Source organism: Saimiri boliviensis, chromosome 3, assembly GCF_048565385.1.
Source record: "Saimiri boliviensis isolate mSaiBol1 chromosome 3, mSaiBol1.pri, whole genome shotgun sequence".
Taxonomy (NCBI): domain Eukaryota; kingdom Metazoa; phylum Chordata; class Mammalia; order Primates; family Cebidae; genus Saimiri; species Saimiri boliviensis.
Window position 1 is genome coordinate 174,818,661 of NC_133451.1, and position 25,649 is coordinate 174,844,309.

General features: G+C 36.1%; 1 protein-coding gene across 1 annotated transcript in view; it reads right to left on the reverse strand.

Annotated features, from left to right (window-relative positions):
- GALNTL6 (polypeptide N-acetylgalactosaminyltransferase like 6) overlaps positions 1–25,649 on the reverse strand; it is a 1,203,768-nt gene that overhangs the window by 649,838 nt on the left and 528,281 nt on the right. Inside the window, exon 5 of the mRNA XM_003938723.4 lies at positions 3,877–4,043. Within this exon, the coding sequence (XP_003938772.1) occupies positions 3,877–4,043 (167 nt within the window). The remainder of the gene's footprint in view (positions 1–3,876; positions 4,044–25,649) is intronic.

Sequence of the window (25,649 nt, forward strand, 5' to 3'; positions counted from 1 at the left end):
TAGGCCTCAAGTTAAGTTGTTAAATGTATTTCTCAGAGCTTACTGGAAAAAAAACATAGCCACATTCACTAACTTTGGTAAGCTTCAGATAGCAAAACACAGTAGTGGTTGTTGAAAACTTACCTGCAGGCCTTTACCTTCATGTTGTTATAGATGGTGGACTTACAATCTGAGGCTAAAACAACATTCTGTTACCAAGCTTGCTTTAGGAAAAATATCTAAACTGAGAACTGCGAGATGGAATATTCCCCCCTTTTTTTTAAAGCATTTCAAGAACTGGGTCAATCTTATTTAAGTAGATTTTTCAAAATCACTTGGTAATAGTTTAGAATTATTCTATAATTATCTAATATTTTAGTATTTTACTGTATTGATATGAACCCCACTATTACTGAATTGGCCAATTACTATATACTTGTATTTGTTGTAAATATGAATTCCAAGTAATTAGCAAGTGACTCATGCTAATGACGTGTCTGAAATACTGGCTTTCCTAATTTTTTGGTCATGTATAGCTATTCTATTGACCTGGAGGGTGTAAAATATAAGGCAGTGATATTTTATTAAGTCTTGTTAAAGTACAGTGCTTTTGGTCAAAGGATCTTGCAGAATCTCTGAAAAAGGTAATAGTGCAAAGGTGTTAAGCTGCATACTGGACAGAATTGAAATCGAGATATATTTCTAAAAATAAATTTAAAATGTAAAACAAAACCCCCCCCAAAAAAAATAACTTCCTAAAGGAAGCCAACAAAATTCCTGTATCTTTCTGTACTTTAAAGTTTATCTAGCCTACTTAATCTGATTTTTGAAGAGTAGCTGAAAAGAACTCTACACACTATAGGGTTATAGTTTTGGGGAATTTTCTAAGAAAAGTATAAGTTAATTATAGCTTTTAACAGCACAACTATAAATATATCAGAATAAAAAGAAATAGAAAAAGAGGCCCTGTAAACAAGTGATGCCTTGGGGTAGCTTCCTTGTCTTGAAATAGTAAAAACAATTTTGCAAAGGATTCTGCTAAATACTCTTCTAAGACCATGCACATAATTTTGATAGATAACATAATCTCCTTATTGATTAAATTCTCAGATTTTTATTTTACTTCAATGCTTGCAGTAGCTTATTGGCCATATGGGAGATTTTTTTAAATGTTAAAGCAGTCCTAATTTCTCCAAATGTAAATTGCCATGATTACTCCTTAAGTGGCAAGTAAATGAATTCTGTTGATTCTGGAGATAGATAGATAAATAAATAGATAAATGGGTAGACAGACAGGTTATTGTGGATTATATTTGATTAAATTAACAAACTCTGTTTTCCAAAAGGTATAGACTGTTTATACTAGAGTAGTAGGAAATATTTGATGAGTAGAAATTAATAGCTGAGAGCAATCACTTTCCCATGAACATGCAATTCACTTGACCATCCATGACAGCCCCTCCATCATAACCTCTCCATGAAGAGTCACTGTCATTTTCATTTTGATAAACAGAGACGCTCAGATAAAGTTAATTTACCAAATATCATACAGATAATAGTTGGTGTTGGGATTCTGACTTGTGCTCATTATGTTCATTCTTTATATTTCTCGTAATTCATAAAACAGGAGTGATGCTCCTATATCCAGTCAGGTGCTAATATACATCAACCAAAACTCTCAGATGAGATTTTCATAATCAAAGCAAAAATTTAGAAGAAGAGTGTTTCCTCTTTTATATAATTTAAAAAATATGATATAAAATATTACAGAAGTAATTTATTACCTATTTCTTTCAGGATTTACTTTTGCATTTGATTACAAAATTAAACTTTCAACTTGACGGCTCATAAGAATAGAATATCTCAATGAAAGTTTCACCTAAGCATTAAATTAACAATTATCCTTAGAAATGTTCATTAGGGAATTCAAAAATCACCATTATTGTTCCTAAATTGTCAATTTTCTGTTATCCCCCTTCACTAACACTAATTACATTGATTGTCCTCTTTCTTCCCAACTAACACGACATACAGAAACACAGTCCACCAAAGTTGCCACTGTACCAAAGGTGACAGTGATTTGAAACTAAGAAAATGTAGGTGCTAGTATTTTCAACCTTTTCAAAGGCTTTCAAATGAAAAATGCCTCTGAGAAATATTTAACAAGAAATGTTCTGCAAACCATAATTTTCTGCTACCAAGTGCTTCTCACTCTACTACCCGCCACAGGTCAAAATTCTACTGTGATAAATAGTTTACCAAGATAATCAAAAGTTACACTGGCCTATTTCTCCTTGTACCAGTCAATCACAAAGACCATTCACTTGGCAATCTACAACCTCAGATCTTTATCTCCTTTTTCACTTTTTGAAATCAATGCTTTATTAACACATTAAGTATCTATTTTTGGCCTGATGTCATAATGACTGCTTTGAAATAGTAGCCTCAAATAGAATAAAAAGAAATGAATATCATATTTGAATTATTTTTTAAATCTCTGAAAGTTTCAGTTTTAGACACTAGCTCTCAGTATTTAGTATTAAATGCATGCTACCTAAGCAACACAAGACAAAAACCTCTTTAAAATCAAGCCTAAATGACTACAACTACATATTAATAGAGGAGTGTCAAACAACCTCACTTGTCATACAGGTATTGATCGACTTACGACCTATGCAACTTATGACCATTCGACTTTACGACCACAACTGCTAGCCATGACTGCTCGGTGTCTGGCAGCGCAAACGTTGCCCATCTGGGCGTGCGACAGTGAGGACCAGCTTCTGGCAGCACTACCATCTCCACGTGCACCATTTCAACTGTACATATAGCCTACTCAACTTATGACCAAAATCGTGTTACGACCGTTCCGCGGTCCCGACCGCAGTTGTAAGTCGAGCACTGCCTGCGTAAGTCCCATACCTATTGATATTAGGCAACCCCTGAATCAGTATTTAAAAGGAGTAAATAAAAGTCTATTTTTAAATACCATCTGTCAAAGAAATTTCAAAATTAGCACACTAAAGTCTGTCTTTTGCAGAATTTTTGAATACTATGAAGAAAAGGATGTTTTGTGACAAAATTTCCAAAACTTCAAATTAACTTAAATCTTAATTAACCCATGTGATCTCAAGCTGTATTCTCTTCTGAGTCATATGAATAATATTCGATCAAAATGTTTTACTGTCATTCTTTCTAGCAGAGATATAGTAAAGTGTCACTCCATGAAACAAAATATAAGGTAAATTATAAAATTTACTTTATACTGTATTTATAAAACCAAAGGTAAATTATAAAATCATAAAAATTTTATAAGGTAAACATAAAATTACAGAAGTATTAAAACGTATGTTAAATTTTGCAATATGCCATTACATTAGATTCTTTCTATTGTTGTTCAGATAGATAAAATAGCTAGAATTACCAAGTAAAAATATGTGCCTGTGTCTCTTATAATTTCTAATGTTTATGAAATAACACAAACACAGCTTGGAGCATGTGTCATACTGGTAAATAATAGAGGAGATACTTTTCAGAAATAGAAACAGATTTCGTAGTTCTCAAATATTTCACCACTCATATGTACTTAAAATAATATATTTTGCAGTGTTTGTCCTGAAACTGAAAGTAGAATTTGAGGCATTTTGCCAACCTCTATCTAAGTTGCAACAGAGATTGTAATGCAAATCTCTTATAGATTTCCAAAGACTACCAATAGCTTCTCATTAAGTTTCTTTTGCATTTGGCAATATTTTACGAAATCACAACATCGATAAAACTTCATAATCACTTTTCAGATGGAATCAGAAAGAAGGTTCCATTATCTTTTTTAAAAAGTTGTTAATGACTACATGAATGGAAGCAGAATCAGATAAAATGTTATCAACTGTATCTTACCTCTTTCACTGAAGTCATCTACTAGGATGATTTCTGCTATCAGACTTTCCGGGGTGCGGTTAATTATACTGTGTATGGTCCTCAGGAGTGAAGTCCAACCTTCATTATGAAATGGGATAATGATGCTGGTGTTTGGCAGCCTTTCCAGATACATCTTGTGCTTACAGCTGGAGATGAAGAGAAAAGAAATGGTGTATTAACTGCAAACCTCTTGTATATCTTATTCTGTTGTTTATTTATTGTGTTTTCAGACAATTGTGGAAACACGACTTGGTCTAAAACTTTCCAGTCAGGGTTTGTGTAGCATAATCTTTATCCTGCTCCTTCATGGCCTGAATTAATGATCTCCCTTCACACTCCCTCTTAATGAAACAACTGTTTTATCCTCTTTGGTATCGCGGTTTCAAATATGTCAGTTTGTTGAAATGTTGTGTTCTTGTTGACATACATTTTTCCTATTGCTATATAATAGAAATAAGGATAAGTAATATGCATTAAAACTGTTTCCATGGAGCACATAATTAAGGTTTAGATGAATTTCCTGAAGAGAGCTAAAAATTTAACTACTGTATTATTTATGTTTAATTAGTCAGTTTCAGTCATGGAGTGTTTCAATGGCTGGACAGTATTTAAAGCCTGAAGAGAAAAACAACCATAGCCTCTAAACAGAATAAATGAAAATTTAATTTGAAATAACTCTTAACAGCACAACTACATAATAAGATTACATTAAGATCCAAATCAAGACATTATCTCATTCCTAGTGAAAACTCTAAAATCTCAACTTCTATTTTTTTCATTTTTTAGAAACATCTGAGAACATGAAAAAGAAGAATTTTAAAAATGTTATCCCTTTATTCACTATTTAACCTAATAATTTATTATTTCTAACAATATTTATTAAACAAATAGATTTTGACATTTTCAGACAATGAGAAGTATTTGAAAACCCATCAAAATTATACCATAATATGGGCATAAAAGTACTGTAAAATATGAAATTCATTTTAAAACAACTTAAACGTCAAAAATATATATAATATGAAAGATATCTGTCAGTAATTTCCATGTGTAGTGAGACAGATGTTTTCGCTTATAATTCACAGATCTGGAAAACAGTGTTAATGAAATTCAGCATACCTGGTCATAATTATACAGAGCCATCAATTCTTCTGAACAAGGCCAATAAACTCAACTAATTGTACTTTGATATATCAATATTCAGGTTGTTGCATCTACTTGTGAGAACCATCACACCTCACAATGTTCTTAGAATGAAGGTGATATTCCCAATGAAGCAAATGGTTTTTTAAATATTAAGACAAGCTATTGCACATACCACTTGCCTATTAATCAAATAGGAATTGCATTCAGAGTAATATCCTATAACCCATCAATAGGGGCTGAGAACACTGGCTCATGCCTGTAAATCCCGGCACTTTGGGAGGCCAGGTGGAAGGATCGCTTGAGTCCAGGGGTTCAAGACCAGCCTGAGCAACATAGCAAAACCCAATTTCTACAAAAATTACAAATATTAGCCAGGTATAGTGGCACACTCTGTCATCCCAATTACTCTGGTGGTTGAGGCAAAAGAATTCCTTGAACCTGGGAGGCAAAGGTAGTGAGATGAGATTGCACCACTGCACACTCCAGCCTGAGTGACAGAGCAAGACTGCCTCAAAATCAAAACTAAAATCAATAGGCTCATGACTTCTCATTCATACACAATCCAGTCAGAGAAAGAGTAGACACAAAAAAAATGCAAAACTAATCACATATGACAAAGGCTTTCTCTTTCAAAATGTTTTTTGATAATTTCTGTCTGAGCTCAAATTACTATCAAATTACTACCACACATGAAATATAAAAGGATCCATTCTACTCATTCATTCACTCATTCTTGTCACAATAATTTACTGAAGGTTTGATATAGGCCAGGCTCTGAAGTTGAGATAAAACAATGAACAAAATCTAGGTCTTAACTTCAAGTTATTTATAATACAATTAGAGATACAGAATGATAAATACTTACGATTTTAAAATGAAATTGTTAGTGTAGAAGTTTAATAGAGTGCTATACAATTATTTGAGAGAGAAAGTGCCCATAAGACACTTTGGAAAATGTTATAGAAATTCAAGTGGGAATTGAAGGTGGCCTGCAGAGGACAGGTTCAAGCTGTATGTAGGAAGAGAGCTGACATGACTTGGTGCCTAGGAGAAGTGATTAAACAGGACTCATGTTTTGGACATGAGCCACTGATCCGATGAAATACAGAATGACAGGAGCCTGTGTGAGGGACACTCTGAGAGTTTCAAGGATTGAGAGCAATGATAATGAACTCAAGTTTGACCATGTACTGTTGAGATGTCAAAACGACATCCAGTTGGAACATAGCTTTCATATGTCATATACACACCTATCTGTCAATTTATATGTCTATCTATATGTGTGTGTGTGTTTGTGTGTGTGTGTGTGTGTGTGTGTGTGCGTGTGTGTGTGTGTGTAGCTCAAGGTAAAAATCTATTTTGCTGGAAGAAGAGGCTCATGAGAGATAGGCTGTAGCAGATGATGCTGATGTATCAATGTCTCCTTAGCACTCACTATTCCAGTATAAGCCGAGAGAGTCCTATTATACATCCCTGCAGATAGCAACATGAGTACTTCTCCCATCTCTGCACAAAGGGCAGATCAGAAGCTCTGGGAGAAATTAATGCCCCTAGTCCAAGTATCAACCAATGAATAATGGAAGTTAGAGAAGAAATGGTCACATGGTGGGATAACCCTAGGAGTGGTCTACATTGTCTCCCATAGTTTCCTAGCAGGATTACCCCTCAGTTGCCCACAGTGATCAGAAGTTTGACTTTTATTGGCCACTTTCCCTTTTCTGTCAAACTTTTTCCCATTCCTCCCACTGCACCACTCTACATTTTGTGATTACCTCTTAAACACTTTAAGTCAAATTTTCGTTTCAGGGTCTGCTTCTAGAGAAACCCAAACTGAGACATAGGCAAACAAGTTATAACTCGTTTGGTGGGACAGTCTCTTGAATCAATGTGCTAATCAAGATTCACATTGATCAGTGTGCTAGTCAAATAGGCAACATTCTTACTTTTGTGGAGTTAGAAAGCTTGCAGTTTGTTATACCTGGAGATACTTTTAAATAAGTTTTTTAAAAACAATTACTACACATGCATTTCATTAATTCTTTCAGCTTCTGAATTATTACTGGCATTCAGAGTCATTTCTAGGCCTATGAAATACAACTATCAGAATTTTGCAGTGGATATATAAAAATGGCCTCATCCTAATTAGTCGACTGTTAGTAGTAACATTACTTTTTTACACTGATATGTGTAACTTATTTTTCAATTAGACTATATTAGAAACTCCTTACTATTTCATGCCTGATGATTACGTATAAAATATTGAAAAGTCACATCACACTTTATATATCAAACTATCTAGGTTCAAATGATAGCTTTGCCACTTACTGCCTGTGTGACAATGGGCAAGTTATTTACCCTCAGTAAGATTAGTTTTCTCACACAGGATAATGGGATTATATTTTGCTAAAAAAATACCTCTTCATAATGTGCTAAGAAGAATTTAATTGGGTCATCTATGTAAAAAGTACTTCACACAGCATCATATTGAATAATAGCAAGGGTTTAATAAATACTGTCATCATTACTGTGATTGTTTAAACTGTATTATTTCATTTGTAAAATTCGCTATAGAAGATGATATGGAACTAGGAAAGACAGGAACTGCGTGAGGGGGACAGTGAGAGACATTTAGGATACAAAGATGAATAAATTTCAGTTTCTTCCCTTAAGGGTTCGCAGACCAGTGAGCATATAGATAAAATGATCAGACTCAAATGAGACAAGTGATATAATAGATGACACATAGACATTGAGAGCCTGAAGGAAGTGTGACTAACTTTGTCTGATAGAGTTAAGGAAGTCTTTATCAATGAGTCTGCATGTTGAGAACAGATCATGAAGAATCTTGAAAACGAGTCTAAAGAATTTGGATGTTAGCCTGCAGTCAACATGAAGTACTTCAAATATTGTTAATCACAAGGAAGACTGGATTGTGTTTACATATTCCTCTGGCAGCAAGACACACAATGCATTGCAGATGGCAAAGTCTAGACACAGAAAAATTAGCCCTTGTAATAATTGTAGTAAAAAATAATAAGGGTGCAGATCTGATTTTTACTCTAAGGAAAGCCAGCTCCTTTGTAACAGCATTTAATCTGATTGAATTATATTCAGTCATTCTAGCACACTTAAGCTACTCCAAAGAAAAACCGAATCGCTGCCAAGCTCAGACATTGGATTCAAGAAGTTGTGATCCAGATGGCTGCCTTGTAGTATTACTAGAAATAGTGAAGCACATCGTGGCCTTTATCAAGGCTCTGCGCTGCGCCTGCATATTTTAGATTTGATGTCAGGCCAGGCTGAGCATAAAGGTGTACAAGCTTGAGAATGATGTACCAATATGGAACTGAGTTTAATAAATAAGCAAAATAAAGTAAAAGACAATTTATATGCTTATTAAGTTACAAATGTGTAGAAAATTCACAAATAGGAGACGAAAATGGGGACAAACTAAAACATGTATTGAAATAGTTTTCTAGGAATATGGGTGTAATTATTGCATTTCATATTGCTATATTATTTTCAGATAATCATTTGCATTAAATTACCTTACAATTTAGGAATGGCTCAGAGGTGAGGTCATCTCTTTGTTGAGTTACATTTTATATAAATGGATAAAAACTCATTCTTCAAATCTTAAAAGTACCAGGAAGACAAAAGAAATAGTTCAAATTATTTAAAATTTATTAAGAAATGATTTAAAAATTTACTTGGGAGAAATGGAAAATTGTGAAGGCATTTAAAAATCTTAAAACAAAACCTAAATTATTCTGTAAACATTCTGCTAAACCTTTCCAGGTAATGAAATTTCAATGGCAAATTTTCTCATATTCTTCTGTTTTTTTGTAAACAATACGTAAACCTTTTCTGATTTTTTATATTGGCATTTACTAAACTGAGAGATTTAAAAACTATAGTTAAATAGTATTGTTTAACACATACTTAACATTTATTCCTTTCATGGTTACATTAATTTATCTTTATTATTTCATCGATTTTATTAAAATAAGTGATTCTTTCAAAAATAAAGGCCAAAAAAAAAATTTTAATTACAAACACTTGAAATAAATACCAGACTTATCAGTACCTTATTTTTTGTCTAAAAGAGATACTTTAGTATGTATGCAATAATGTCAATGTTTATATTGCAGGCATTTATGTTAACTTTCATTTGTAGTTCTTAAAACCTTCATGTTTCCTTCACCATCATTTGAATATTACTTCTCACTGCCTATTGTGTGTTTTGTATTGGAAAGTTTTAAAACTCACATTTAAAAATTTCTAACTCTGGGATTGCAGCTTCTGAGTAAAATATTTAATTATTTCAAACTTTAGAGCTTTCTGTTAGTTTATTCAAAGTATAGGTTTATTTTTTGTTTTGTTTTGGGTTTTATTTTCTTATATAATAACAATATTCAGGATGTTATGTGGTGGTAATAACTACCCACAAATTTCAGTGGCATAAAACAATAACTATTCCCTTTCTTGCTTCCTTTACCTGTTCACCTTTGGTTGGCAGGAGGGTTTCTGCTCACTGGAGTTAGCAGAAATAGCCAAGATCTTGACCACTGTCAATCATTGTGCCAGATATAAATAAGAATACCGATGGGTATCAAGCTAGTAGTTAGATGATCTATCCCTTAAATGCATGCTGCTGTCTGCTTACAGCTCATTGGTTAGACCTAGCCATGTAGCCCAGGGGCCCAGAATGTGCAGTCTCATATGGTACAGAAGAAATACAGTCAGAAGTATTTGTCAAATGACACTAGTGAAAACAAGCAGTTTAGTCTTCTGCCTTCTTTAGAACAAATCAAGAAAATAACAATTTACTTGTTGGATGAAATTTAATGGAAAAATAAAAGAGATTCAGTTTCTTCACAGATGAAAAAAATATTTACATCGCCACATCTATAGAAGCACGACAACAGAGGATATTAGAGCTCAACCATATTTAAGAAATCATCCAGTTAAGCCCCCCATTTAATTGAGAATTAAGACAGAGTTTTAGAGAGTTAAACATAAATTATTTTACAATCTAATTTGAAAGGTATTGTACTGGCTGAAAAAGTGATTCAATGATGAGGCACTGTTTCTGAACTAAGAAGTTTATAATTTTTCTGCAAATTCAGTAATTACAGCTCACACAGGAGGTAACACAAGCAATGAATAAGAATCCAGCATTCTTCATTTTTGATTATGTAATCTTTTGAACATGTCATTCTATCATTGGCCCTTTAAGACATCTTTATATTAATTGAATTAATTCAATTATATAGATATTACAATATTTTAAGGAGGGGCAGGCAATTACTTTATTAGCTTAAATGTTTTTGTGAGATGTACACTCTATCCTCCATAAATATTTCTGCAGATAAACCATTCAATGAAATATATCACAAAATGCCCATCACAAAAAATTGATGATGAACTATCATTTGAATAGAGGCCCGAAGATCCACTAACATCATATGATCGGATGGCTAAAATAAGTAGAAATAGTGTGCACTATGCACAGTATTCCTTTATTGGTTTTGTGTATTTAACTAATGATATAGATTTTTGTTATTTCTACCTAGTATTATTTCTAGGTAAAATTATCTTTGAAATTTTCTCTTTTAGTCAAATGTACTAACAAGGACCATATTTACCTTTCTACTTGATCCAACTGTATTAGTCTGTTTCATGCTGCTGATAAAGGCATACCCGAGACTAGGCAATTTACAAAATAAAGAGGTTAAATTGGACTTACAGTTCCATATGGCTGGGGAAGCCTCACAATCATGGTGGGATGAAAGGAGGAGCAAGTCAACATCTTACGAGATGACAGCATGCAAAAGGAGAGCTTGTGCAGAGAAACTCCTGTTTTTAAAGCCATCGGATCTCATGAATCCCCTTCACTATCTTGAGAACAGCACAAGAAAGACCCATCCCCATGATTTAATCATCTCCCACGAGGACCTTCCCATAACACGTGAGAATTATGGGAGCTATAAAATTAGATTTGGGTAGGCACACAGAGCCAAATCATATCACCAATTAAACAATTAGATGTTTTTAAATTGTACTTTAGGTTCTGGGGTACATGTGCAGATCATGCAGGATTGTTGCATAGGTACAAACATGGCAAGGTGGTTTGCTGCCTTCATCACCCCATCAACTATATCTGGTATTTCTCCCCTCATTATCTCTCCCCACCATTCCCACCCCCACTGTCCCTCCCCGACCCCCCCCCCCCACTGACTGCAGTATGTGATGCTCCCCTCCCTGTGTCCACCTGTTCTAATTGTTCAGCACACGCCTATGAGTTTAAATATGAAACAATTATATTCAAGGTATTGAATATCAAGCAACAGACAATAGTGGTCTTTCAGAAATAGGATACAATTTCCCCTGCTTACATTCTGGCCTGAGATTCCAGGGCATGCTGAAGTTAAGAGAAATACAGACAGATCCAAATGATCTCCCTAAGATGAGAAAATGGAGCCAAGAGTCCGGAGGGGACAAAGGTGGCTAGAGTCTGCAGGATAGAGCACTCTAAAGGAATGAACTGCAGCCCTTTGGGAGGCCAAGGTGGGTGGACTGTCTGAGCTCAGGAGTTCCAGACCAGCCTGGGCAACACAGTGAAACCCTGTCTCTACTAGAATAAAATGAAAAAATTAGCCGTGCATGGTGGTATGCACCTGTAGTCCCAGCTACTTGGGAGGCTGAGGTAGGATAATCGCTTGAACCTGGGAAGCACAGGTTGCAGTGATCCGAGATGGCACCACTGCACTCCAGCCTGGGCAACAGAGCGAGACTCTGTCTCCTAAATAAATAAAGGAATTAACAGTACACATAGAGAACTTAGGAGATCTGCAGAGTCCCCCTCACATCTTCAGCTAAGCACTGATCAGTGCAAGCACATAAATGAACAACCCTTATCTGGAGAATAAAGCCCAAGATTGGATTAGAGGAAATGATACCTATCATTTGTATAATGTATAAATTAATGCTCATGGAGAATTAGGTGACCTGGAAACAGAGTGTGAGTGTGTGAGCGTGTGTGTGTGTGTGTGTGTGTGTGTGTTTGTGTGTGTGTGATTGCTGGGTGCCTCTCCAAGCTTATAGAACATCCACTCTCCTGGATTAGGAGTTTAAGCTGCCCTCCCTGCCTGTGCAGAGAAGTTACTGCTCAGGAGGTTTCCCAGCTCCAGGCCTAGGCATATTTCTTGGTGCTTGGTGGCTGCCCACTGGATTCTTCCTTGGTGCTGGTGTTTGTGCTGTAATCAGGGACTCTTTAGGCAGACTTGCCTGGCTTGGCCCTGTCCATCTTGGCTCACCTACTATGACTGAGCAGGGAGGACAGGCCACTGTGCATTCCAGGGATCAGTCCATTGCCTCAGGCAATATAAGGATCAAATACATATACCCAGCCACATTGGCCATAGCCCACTCTTACCCAGAAGTGACATCTCCTAGCCTCTAGTTTGAACCACACAGCCCAATATAAAACCATCCAACAGAAGTTGGATGAAGAAACAAAGCCAAAAGACCACATCCAACATTCTCTACAGTCATACCTCCTAGGAAGGGGATAGAGGGAAAGAACAGAAAACAATAACATCATAGGAAAAGAGAGGGGAAAAAAAAACCCTATTCATACAAAAATAATTATAAAAATTAGAAGCACCAGGATCTGCAGATGAAAAGGAGCATGAGAAGTTCTGGCAAAAAAAAAAAAAAAAAAAAAAAAAAAGAAAAAAAGAAAAAGAAAAAAATAATTGGGACATTGTGACAGCATGAAAAAAATCACCCTCGCTCTCCAGTAATAGTCCCTAAACAAAATAGAATCCCAAAAACGGCATATAAAGAATTGGATTGCAAGGAAGTTGAATGATATTGAAGACAAGGTTGAAAATAAACACAAATAAACCTCCAAAGGAAGCCAATAAATGAAGGAAGAGAGTAACATCTTTAAAAATTAATCAGAGCTCCTAGTATTAAAAAAATTCACTTAAGGTATTTGAAAATGCAGTTGGAAGCTTTCATCAGTAGCCTAAAACAAGCAGAAAAAGAATTTTAGAGCTCAAAGATGAGGTTTTCAAACTAACCTAGTAAAGCATAATTAAAAAAAAAAAAGAAAATGATTAAGTCTTCAAGCAACATGGGATTATGTAAAGTGATCAAACCTATGAATCGCTGGCATTCCTGAGAAAAAAAGAAGAAAAAGTAAACAACTTGGAAAATATATTTGAGATAATAATGCAAAAATAATTCTCTAATTTTGCTAGAGAAGTAGGTATCTAGATGCAAGAATCTAGAGATCACCGGTATGATACTATACAAAGCAAACATCACCAAGGCATACATATACAGTCACCAGACTCTTAAAAGTCAACAACAACAACAACAACAACAACAAAAATTTAAAGACAGAGTAAAAGGTCAGATTCTGAACAACAAAAATGATGTTAATGGTAAATTCCCAGTAGGAACCTTACAAGTTAGAAGAGATCAAGGCCTACTGTCAACATTCTTAAAAAAAATTAAAACAAAAATGTAATATACTGCTGAACTAAGCTTTCTAGGCAGAAGAAAAATATTTTTCAGACATATAATCACAAAAGGAACTTATTGACAATAGACCAAACTTATAAAAGATCCTTGTAGATGTTCTTAACATAGAAACAACAGAGTTATGCCTGCTACCACAAACACATGCTTAAGTACATAACCCCCAGGTTCTATGAAGCAGCTATACAATAGAAACTACAAAGCAACCAGTTAACATCATAATAGAATTAAAACCTCATATATCATTAATAACCTTGAAAGTACATGGTCTAACCTTGAAGCTACATGGTCCTACTTAAAAGATACAGGATGCCAAGTTGGATTAAAAAAAAAGAAAGATCCATCCATCTGCTGTCTTCAAGAGAACCATCTTACATGTAAGGACAGCCATAGGCTTAAAGTGAAGGGCTGGAGAAAGATCTATTATACAAACAGAAAACAAAAAAAGAGCTGGGACCACTATTCTTATATCAGATAAAACAGACTTTTAAACCAATGACAGTGAAAAAGAAAAAATAAGGACATTACATAATGATGATAGGGCATTGCATAATTATAAAGGGCTCAGTTCAACAAGAAGACTTAACTATTCTAAATATATGCATACCAATGTTGGAGCACAAAGATTTATAAAACACGTATCTACACCTACAAAAAGACATAGCCATACAATAATAATTGGTGGGGAGTGGGGGGAAATAACACCTCACTGCCAGCATTAAAAACATATATAAGGCAGAAAACTAACAAAGAAATTCTGTTAAATTAACACTTGATCAATTGTACCTGATATACATTTCCAGAGTACTCTACCAATCAACTGCAGAATATGCATTCTTCTCATCTGCATGCAGAATATATTCCAAGACTGGTCACATACATTGCCATGAAGCAATTCTCAGTAAATTAAAAAAAAGTCAAAGTCATACCAACCAAACCTTTAGACCACAGGAATAAAAATAGAAATCTATACCAAGAAGAGCTCTCAAAACTACCTAACTACATGGAAATTAAACAACTTGCTCCTTTTGGGTAAACAAAAATGATATAAATAAAAAAATTCTTTGAAATAAAAGAGAGACACAACATGCTAATAAACCTGGGATGCAACAGAAACAGTGTTAAGAAGAACTAAATGCTTATGTCAAGAAGTTAGAATGATTTCAAATTAACAATCTAACATTATGCATAGAGGAACTAGAAAATAAAACAAAAACAAAATAACCCCAAAACAACTAGAAGAAAACAAATAACTAAGATCAGAGTGGAACTGAATAAAATTGAGACTCAGAAATTTATACAAAGTATCAACAAAACCAGAAGTTAACTATTTGAAAGGATAAACTAGATCAATAGACCATTAGCTATATTAACAAATAAAAAAGAGAGATTCAAATAAGCACAATTAGAAACAACAAAGATGACCTTACGACTGATCCAATAGAAATACAAAAGATCCTCAGAGACGAATATGATCACATCTATACATGCAAACTAGAAAATCTAGAGGAAATAGATAAATCCTTGGAAATATGTAAGCTCCCAAAATTGAATCAGAAAGAAATTGAAATCCTGAAAAGACCCATATCAAGTTCCAATTTTGAATTCAGTAACCAAAAAAATCTGCCAACCAAAAAAGCCTGGGCCAGATGGATTCACAGACAAATTCTACCAGATGTGCAAAAGAAGAGTTGGTACCAACTCTACTGAAACTATCCCAAAAATTGGGAAGGAGTGACTACTCCCTAACTTGTTTTACAAAGCTAGCATTACCTTGATACCTAAATCAAAGACACAATGAATAATAATAATAAAAAAAACTACAGGCCAATATTCCTGATGAATATAGATACAAAAATTCTCAATGCCAGCAAACTGAATTCAGCAGAACATCAAAAAAGGTAATTCACCATGATCAAGTAGGCTTTATTCCTGGGCTGCAATGTGGGTACAATATATGCATATCAATAAATTTAATCCAACACATAGTACTAAATGCAAAAGTCATACAATTATCTCAATAGACACAGAAAAATATTTTGATTAAAGTCAACATGTCTGCACAATAAAGACCCTCAAGAAACTAGGCATTGAAAAAACTTACCTCAAAATAATAAGAGCCACAAACCCATAGCCAAACATCCTACTGAATGGGCAAAAACTAGAAGCATTCCCCCTGAGAATAGGAAAAAGACAAGAAGGGCCATTCTCACCGTTCCTATTGAACATGTACTAGAAGTCCTAGCTTGAGCAATTAGGCAGGAGAAGGAAATAAATGCAACCAAATATGAAAAGAGAAAATCGATTTTTTTTCTTCTTAACTGAAGACATGATACCATGTATAGAAAACCCCATAGACTTTGCCAGACAGCTCCTAGAACTAATACATGACTTCAGTAAAGTTTCAAGATAAAAAATTAATGTAAAAAAATCAGTAGCAATTCTGTATACCAAAGAAGAATTTGAGAAGGCAATCCTATTTATAATATCTATAAGAAAGATGCTAAGAATAAATTCTACTAAATTCTACAGGTAAAATTACAAAACACTTATGAAACAAACTGAAGATAAAGCAAATGGAAATATATACTATACTCATGGATCAGAAGAACTGATGCCACTAAAATGACCTTATTGTCCAAAGCAATTTACAAATTCAACACATCCTATCAAAATGCCAACACCATTTTTCACAGAATTAGAAAAAGCACTCCTAAAATTCACATGGAGCCAAAGGAGAGCCCAAACAGCCAAGAGTCCTAAGCAAAAAGAACAATGAAGCCAGCATATTAACTGACTTCAAAATATATTACAAGGCTATAGTAACAAAAGTATGGTATGGTATGGTATGGTGTGGTATGGTATGGTATGGTATGGTATGGTATGGTATGGTATGGTATGGTATGGTAACCATATGGTACTGGTATAAAAATAGACACACAGATCAATGAAACAAAAAGAGAATCCAGAAATAAGTCTACATATTTACAACCAACTTCAACAAAGTTGACAAGAACTTACATTGGGAAATGGGCACCCTTTCAATAAATGATGCTGGAAAAATTGGGTAGTTACATGCAGAAGAATAAAACTAGACCCCTGTCTCTCTCTCTCTCACCATATACAAAAATAAACTCAAGATAAATTAAAGACTTAAACATAAGTCCCCAAACTATAAAAAATATTAGAAGAAAACATCGGGAAAAGTCTCCTGGACGTTGGTCTAGGCAAACAATTGATGACAAAGACCTCAAAAGCACAGGCAACAAAACCAAGAACAGACCAGAGAGACTATGCTACACTACAGATCTTCCACACAGGAATAAAAATGAAAACAATTAACAGAAAAAGAGACAAATTATTTAATGGGATAAATTATTTGCAAACTATTCATCCAACAGGAGACTAATATCAAGAATATACAAGAAACTCAACAACTCAACAGGAAGAAAATAAGTGATTATATTAAAATGTGGGCAAAGAACATAAATGTACATTTCTGAGATGAAGACATACAAATGGTCAACAGGTATATAAAAAATGCCTCATCAGGACATTGTGGTGAGTGAAGGTCACCACTGCACTCCAACCTGGGCAACAGAGTGATGCTCTGTTTCCAAAAAAAAAAAAAAAAAAAAAAGTCCTCATCATCATTAATTATCAGAGAAATGCAACTCAAAACCACAATGAGATAACAACTTACCCTAGTTAGAATAGCGATTATTAAAAAGACAATACATAACAGATGTTGACAAGCATGCAGAGAAAAGGCAGCTTTTATACACCATTGGTGGGAGTGTAAACTAGTATAGTCAGTATGGAAAGCAGCATGGAAATTTCTCAAAAAATTAAAAATAGAATTACCATTTGACACAACAACACCACTGCTTGGTATCTTCCCAATGGAAAAGAAATCAACATATGAAAAAGATAACTGGACTCACATGTTTATCGTAGCACTATTTACAATAGCAAAGATAGTAAATCAACCAAAGTGTTCATGAACAGATGACTGGATAAAGAAAATATAGTATATCACACCATGAAACATTTTTTGGCCGGAAAAAAAATAAATCATGTCATTTGCACCAGCACAGATAAAACTGAAGGTCATTATCTTAACTAAAATAAGGTAGGTACAAAAGATAAATACCACGTGTTCTCACTTACATGTAGGAGGTTAAAAGAAAACGAAAACCTGATCACATGGAAATAGAGAATGTAAAGATAGACAACAAAGACTAGGAAGGGTAAGTTGGGGACCAGGGATAAGAGAGATGATGAAAAGAACTGGGTTAAAGAATAAAAACATAAAGTAAGATAAATAAATTCAGTGTTTGATAGCAGAGTAGGGTGCCTATACTTGAAAATATATTGCATTCAAGTAACCAACACTCTAAACACTCTGACTAGATTATGATGCCTTATAAATATGTAGCAAGATTTGTCACCTATTCTATAAATCTTTACAAATTAAAAAAAAAAACAGTAAATTTTTTTTATTGCATTTTAGGTTTTGGGGTACATGTAAAGAACATGCAAGATTGTTGCATAGGTACACACATGGCAGTGTGGTTTGCTGCCTTCCGTCCCCTCACCTGTATCTGTCATTTCTCCCCATGCTATCTCTTCCCACCTCCCCACCCCCCCGTCCCTCCCTCATTTCCCCTCAACGGACCCCAGTGTGTAGTGTTCCCCTCCCTAAAAACAGTAAATATTTAAAAAATAAATACACATATTTTTAAATATGAGATAATTAAACATTTCTCTAAGGAAGACACACAAATGGTCAACTGGTATATTAAAAAATGTTTAACATCACTATTAGTAAAATCCAAATGAAATCCATGCTGAGATTTTTACCTAATGCCTGTCAGAAAGGAAAAGAAAAAAAAAAAGAGAGAGAGAGAGAGAGAGAGAGAAGTGTCAGCAAGAATGTGGAGAAATTAGAACCCTTACACTCTGTTTATTTTGGAGAATAAAGAATTGTGTAGCCACTATGAAAAACTAGATAGAGATTTCTCAAACAATTAATAATAGTACTAAAATATGATCCTGCCTCTCTCTTTGGAAGGTGTATCAAGAACTAATCTTGGAGAGATATTAGCATTCTTTTCACTGTTCACAACAGCCAAAGTCTGGAAGAAACCAAAATGTTTGTTGATGGATGAATGGATAGAGAAAATGTGATATATTCATAAATAAAATAATAGCCTTAAAAAGTGAAAATTCTGCAACATGCGACAGCATGGATGAAACTTAAGAACATTATGCCAAGTTAAATAAGCCAGTCTCCGAAAAATAAATACTATGTAATTTCATTTAAATGAGGTGCCAAAAAATAAATCCATAGAATAAAAGAGTGGAATAGTTGCCAGTGGAGAGAGGGACGGGAGCTGGGGAACTATTAATCAGCCTAAGGTTTCAGCCAAATAAAATGAATATGTTCTAGAGCTCTGTTGTATGACATTGTACCTATAATTAGCAATAATTATCACATACTTAAAAATTTACTTTGAAGATTAGATCTCTTAGGCTGGGTTCAGTGGCTCACAACTGTAATCTCAGTACTTTGTGAGGCTGAGACAGCTGAATCACGAGGTCAGGAGTTCAAGACCAGTCTGACCGAGATGCTGAAACCCCGTCTCTACTACAAATACAAACATTACCTGGGTGTGGTGACACGCACCTGTAATCCCAGCTACTTGGGAGGCCAAGACAGGAGAATCACTTGAACTCGGGCAACAGAGGTTGCAGTGAGCTGAGATTGCACCACTGCACTCCAGCCTGGGTGACAGAACAAGACTCCATTCAAACAAACAAACAAAAAAAGAGTAGATCTCTTGAGGCAACAGAATCGCTTGAACCTGGGAGGTGGAAGTTGCAGTGAGCTGAGATCGGGCCACTGCACTCCAGCCTGGGCGACAGAGTGAAACTCCATCTCATAAAAACAAATCAAACCAAAAACTATTGTTTCTTTTTCTTTCTTTCTTTTTTTTTTTTTTTACAAGATGTACAACATTTTGTAATAAGTGTGTAATATCTACACACATATTAAATGTTCCGATGAGGGTAAAATATAATAAAATTTTAAAATCAACCATTAAAAGAAGCAAAAAATGAATAATAAGAAAAAAATTAAGTGACATAATACAGATGATAGAATAGGTAAAGATATTAAAAGGGTTATTACAGCTGTTTTTCTTATGTTTGAGAAGTTAAAGAAAAATTGAAACTAAGATATATAAAAGATATTAAAAATATCCAAATGCAATTTTAAAGATGAAAATAAGTTGGTTAGAATTTAAGGCTGATTAGATATTATAGAATAACAGGTCACTTGAATATATGGAAATAGAACTACCCAAAATGAAACCAAAAAAAAAAAAAAAATCTGAACAGAAAACGATCAGTAAGTCGGCAGCAATGGGTCAACTAGGTCTAATATGTATGTAATTAAAGTACCCCAGAGAGAAGGGGAGAGTGACAATACACATTTAAAAACATAGAAATTTTCCAAATTTAATGAAATTGGTAAATGCTAAGCTTCAAAATCTCAGTGAAGCTGAACATGAAAACCAAATAAAACTACACTACTTCCTATCAAAATTAAGTTGTGAAAATCAGTGGTAAAACAACAATGTTGGGAGCTGTCCAAGATAACTGACAAGCAGCAGCTAGTGTGTGCCACTCTTATAGACGGAAAAAGAGGGCACAAGTAAATACAGCACCTTCAGCTGAAACATTCAGGTACACACATTGGGGTTCATGAAGAAGAAAATTTAACCCATGGAAAAGAAAGAAAAGCAAGGCAAGATGAATGCCCCAGGAGCAACATGGAGCCAGGGGAGTCTCCCTAGCTCAGGGAAGTGATAAGTGAGTTAGCAACTTCAAGGACCCATACTTCCCTCATGTATCTTTGCAAGCCTCGGGTCAGGAGATCCCCTCATGAACTCCCTCCAACAGGGTGTGCAGTCTGTCACACAGAGCTACATGCAGCCTTGGCTTAGCAGCCGCTCAGACACAGGTAGAGCGCTAGAAGCCATAGATATCTGGGCTTTTCAGCAAAAGCAGTTGCCACTCCAGCAAAATAGGAGTTTAGACCCTCATACACATTCCTAGTAGAGGGTATGAATCCTCAGGGCTGAGCAGTGATGGTCTGCAGGTCCTGCTTCTAGGGCACCTTGCAGGATAAAACCCACTGGCTTGGAACTCCATCCAGTCACCAGCAGCAGTGTTACACCTCTCTGAGATGGAGCTCCCATAGGGAAGGTTCACATCCTTAGCTATTGTTGCCCTGAGGGTAGCTGCACACTGGAAAAGTGGCCAGACTGGAGTCCCTGCCCTTCTTTCTCTTCAATAGGTGGGACCTCCTGGCTGGGTCACTGGCCAGCCATCGTTGCTAGTGTTTTTCACCTGTCGATGGTCCCCAGCTTCTCTGAGATGGAGTTCCCAGTGGGAGGGATGGATCACCATCTTTGCTACTTTACAGCCTTAGCTGTTGTTGCCTTTGATGTCTAGGGGGTCTGAGGCCACTAGTGACTGGAGCAGTCCCCTGGCACAATGCAGTAGCTCTACAGAGAAGTGGCCAGACTGCTTTTTCACACAGGTCACACATCTTGTTCCTCCTCATTGGGTGGGATCTCCGTACTGAGGTCTACAACCTCCCAGCCATTGATTCAGGCCAGCAACAGGTTCACACCATTCTGTGATGAGCTTCCCGAGGAAGGGGTAGGCTGCCATATTTGTTCTTTTGCAGCTTTCAGTGTTGATACCTTTAGGTGCTAGAAAATCTAAGGTTACTAGGGACTAGAGAGGACACCCAGCATATGGCAGCAACCTTAAGGAAAAATGTCCAGACTGTTTGTTACATGGTTCCCTGATCCTGTATCTCCTCACCAGAGGGGTCTTCCTAGCCTGGGTCTCAAGCCACCCCCTGCTGGGGCTATTAGCAAATAGCAGCTCTGCAATTCTCTGGGACAGAGCTCCCAGTGGGAGGAACAGGTTGCCATCTTTAGTTTCTTGCAGCCCTCACCTTTGCTGTCTCCAGTTTCTGGAGAATACACAAGGTCCAGGGGCTGGTCTGGACCACCAACACAAAGCACCCACCTCATGAAAAGGTAGACAGACTGTTCTCTGTGTAGGTCCTGGTCCTCACTTCTCACTGGACAGGGGTGCCTGACCTGAGATTCCTGTATCACTATCCTGCCCCTGCTTGACCACTTCAATCAGAGGCAGCCAAGCAGTTAAAGGAACACCCACCCACAGAGATGAGAAAGAACTAATCCAAAAACTCTGGCAAATCAAATGGCCACAGTGTATTATGTTGTCCAAGCAAGTCCACTAGTTTTCCAAGGGTTCTTAACCAAGCTGAATTGGCTGAAATGACAGAAATAGAATTCAGAATATGAAAAGGAACAAAGATCATCAAGATTCTGGAGAATGGCAAACCTAATCCAAGGAAACTGAGAATCACAATAAAATGACACAGGAGCTGAAAGATAAAATACCCAGTATGAAAAAGATCTTAACTGATCTAATAGAGTTGAAAAATACTCTACAATAATTTCTCAATGCAATGACAAGTATTAACAGCAGAATAAACAGTTGAGGAATGAATCTCAGAACTTGAAGACTGGGTATCTGAAATAATACAGTCAGACAAAGATAAAGAAGAAAAAAATGAAAAGGAATAAACAAAACCTCCAAGAAATGTGGGATTATGTAAAGAGGCCTAATATATGAATCACTGCCCTCCACGAAAGGGACATGGAGAAAGCAAACTACTTGGAAAATATATTTCAGGATATTGTTCATGAAAACTTCCAGAATCTTGCTAGAGAAGCCAACAATGAAATTCAGGAAATACAAAGAAGCCATACAAGATTCTATGCAAGAAGCAAATCCTCAATACACATAATCATCACATTTTCTAAGGGTGAAATGAAAAATAATATTAAAGGCAGTTAGAGCAAAAGGGCAGGTCATCTACAAAGGGAGCCCCCTCAGGCTAACATCAGACCTTTCAGCAGAAACCCTACAAGAAAGAAGAGAGTGAAAGCATATATTCAACATTCTTTTTGTTTGTTTGTTTATTTATTATACTTTACGTTCTGGGGTACATGTGCAGATCGTGCAGGTTTGTTACATATGTATATACATGCCATGTTAGCGGTTTGCTGCATCCATCACCCCATCATCTACATTAGGTATTTCTTCTAATGTTATCTCTCCCCAATCACCTCACCCACTGCTATTCCTCCTGAAATCCCCCAGCCCCCAGACCCCAGTGTGTGATATTCCCCTCCCTGTGTCCGTGTGTTCTCATTGTTCAACACCCACTTATGAGTGAGAACATGTGGTGTTTGGTTTTCTGTTCTTGTGTCAAATTCGTGAGAATGATGGCTTCCAGTTTCATCCATGTCCCTGCAAAGGCCACGAACTCATCTGTTTTTATGGCTGCATAGTATTCCATGGTGTATATGGAATATAAATTTTCTTTATCCAGTCTATCATTGATGGGCATTTGGGTTGGTTCCAAGTCTTTTGCAATCTACCCATCAGACAAAGGACTAATATCCAGAATCTACAGATAACTTCAACAAACTTACAAGAAGAAAAACAAACAACTCTGACAAAAAGTGGACAAACGATATGAAGAGACACTTTTCAAAGAAGCCATTTAGTCGTCCAATAAACATATGAAAAAAGCTCATCACACTGGTCATTTGAGAAATGCAAATCAAAATCACATTGAGATAGCACCTCATGCCAGTTAGAATGGTGATCATTAAAAAATCAGGAGACAACAGATGCTGGAGAGGTTGTAGAGAAATAGGAACACTTTTACATTGTTGGTGGGAGTGTAAATTAATTCAACCATTGTGGAAGACAGTGTGGCAATTCCTCAGGGATCTAGAAAAATAAATTCCATTTGACCCTGCAATCCCATTTATGGGTATATACCCAAAGGATTATAAATCATTCTATTATAAGGATGCATTCACACATATATTTATTGTGGCACCATTCAATATTTTTAAGAAAAAAAATTTCAACCAAAAATTTCATATCCAGCCAAATTAAGCTTCATTAGTGAAAGAGAAATGAGATCATTTTCAGATAAGCAAATGCTGAGGGAGTTCATTACCACCAGATCTGCCTTATAAAAATTCTTGAAAAGAGCACTAAATATGAAAAGGGGAGTTTTAGCAGCCAATAGAAAAACACACATTATACACAGACCAGTGATACTATCAAGCAATCACACAAACAACTGGCATAATAAATAGCTAACAACAAAATAAGAATCATATTGACACATATCAATAATAACTTTGAATGTAAATGGGCTAAATGCCCCCTTTTAAAAAGAAGACAATGGCAAGCTGTATAAAAAAAGGAAGTCAGATGATATGATGTCTTCAAAAGACCCATCAAAAGTGCAATGATACCCATAGGCTCAAAATAATGAAGGAAAATCTCCAAAGCAAATAAAAATTAGAAAAAAAGCATGGATGGCAATGTGAATTTTAGACAAACAGACTTTAAACCAACAACAACAACAACAACGACAACAACAAATAGCCACTTGGGAGGCTGAGGCAGGAGAATTGCTTGAACCCAGGAGGCAGAGATTGCAGTGTGCTGAGATGATGCCACTGTACTCCAGCCTGGGCGACAGAGACTCCATCTCAAAAAAATGAAATGCTTCCAAAAAACAGCTCCATTTCAACATGAAGAGTTCTCAAATATGCACACAACCATACATAAGTTTGGCATTTTCTCCAAGAAACTCTCAGCGGATGAGAGGAAGAGCATGTGGGGACACTGTGCAGGACTGCCTGCTGCTTCACAGCCACAACGTAGCTCTTTGTTACACAGAAGGATGGTTCCAACAACTTCAGCCAGAAACCAGTCTCAGAAATGGAGTCTCACTATTTTTCCCAGGCTAGACTCAAACTCCTGGGCTCAAGGAATCCCCTACATCAGCCTCCCCACTAGCTGGCATTACAGAGGTGCACCACCATACCCAGCTTAATATGTGATGTTTTTATGTGTATTTTAAAAGACTCCTTAACTTCTTCTAAGTGACCTATGTATGGGTGTGCATGCATATGAACTCTGTCCTTAAGTAATCAAAGAATGCTCATGATAAACAAACCTCTGCAGCTCCATATGACAGTGGGTGCAGGTCACCAGTACACATCGATCCAATCTGCTGTGCCACTCCCATATCTGCACTTGACACGTGACTAACTTCTAGTTCTCATTAACATGCCTAACTTTGGCCAGGCACAGTGGCTCGAGCTTGTAATCCCAGCACTTTGGGAGGCTGGAGCAAAGGGATCACCTGAGGTTAGGAGTTTGAGACCAGCCTGGCCAACATGGGGAAACCCCATCTCTACCAAAAATACAAAAATTAGCTGGGCATGGTGGTTTACACCTGCAAACCCAGCTACTCAGGAGGCTGAAGCAAGAAAATTGCTTGAACCTGGGAGGCACAGGCTGTAGTGAGCTGAGATCACCCCTTGGCACTCCAGCCTGGGTGACATGAAACTACATCTCAGGGAAAAAAAAAAAAAAGTTTAACTTTAAAGTTTTCCCCTCTTTTCACCTTTCAAAATTTGCTGCTTGGTTGTAAATTGCACAGACTAACAGAAAAATCTACCTAATTCTGTTAGAAATACGATGTTTATCACATACTGGGGTCTGTGGGGTGGGTGGCTAGGGGAGGAACAGCAGGGGGTGATGGGAGGACAGAGAAGAGATAGCATTAGGAGAAATACCTAATGTAGATGATGGGACAATGAATGCAGCAAACCACCACCATGGCACATGTATACCTCTGTAACAAACCTGCAGGACCTGCATGTATATACCAGAACTTAAAGTATAATAAATACATTGTTTTTAAAAAAGACAAAGAATGGCGTTACATAATGGTAAAGGGTTCAATTCAACAAGATCTAAGTATCCCAAATATATATACACTCAACACAAGAGCACCCAGATTCATAAAGCAAGTTCTTAGAGACCTACCAAGAGCTTTA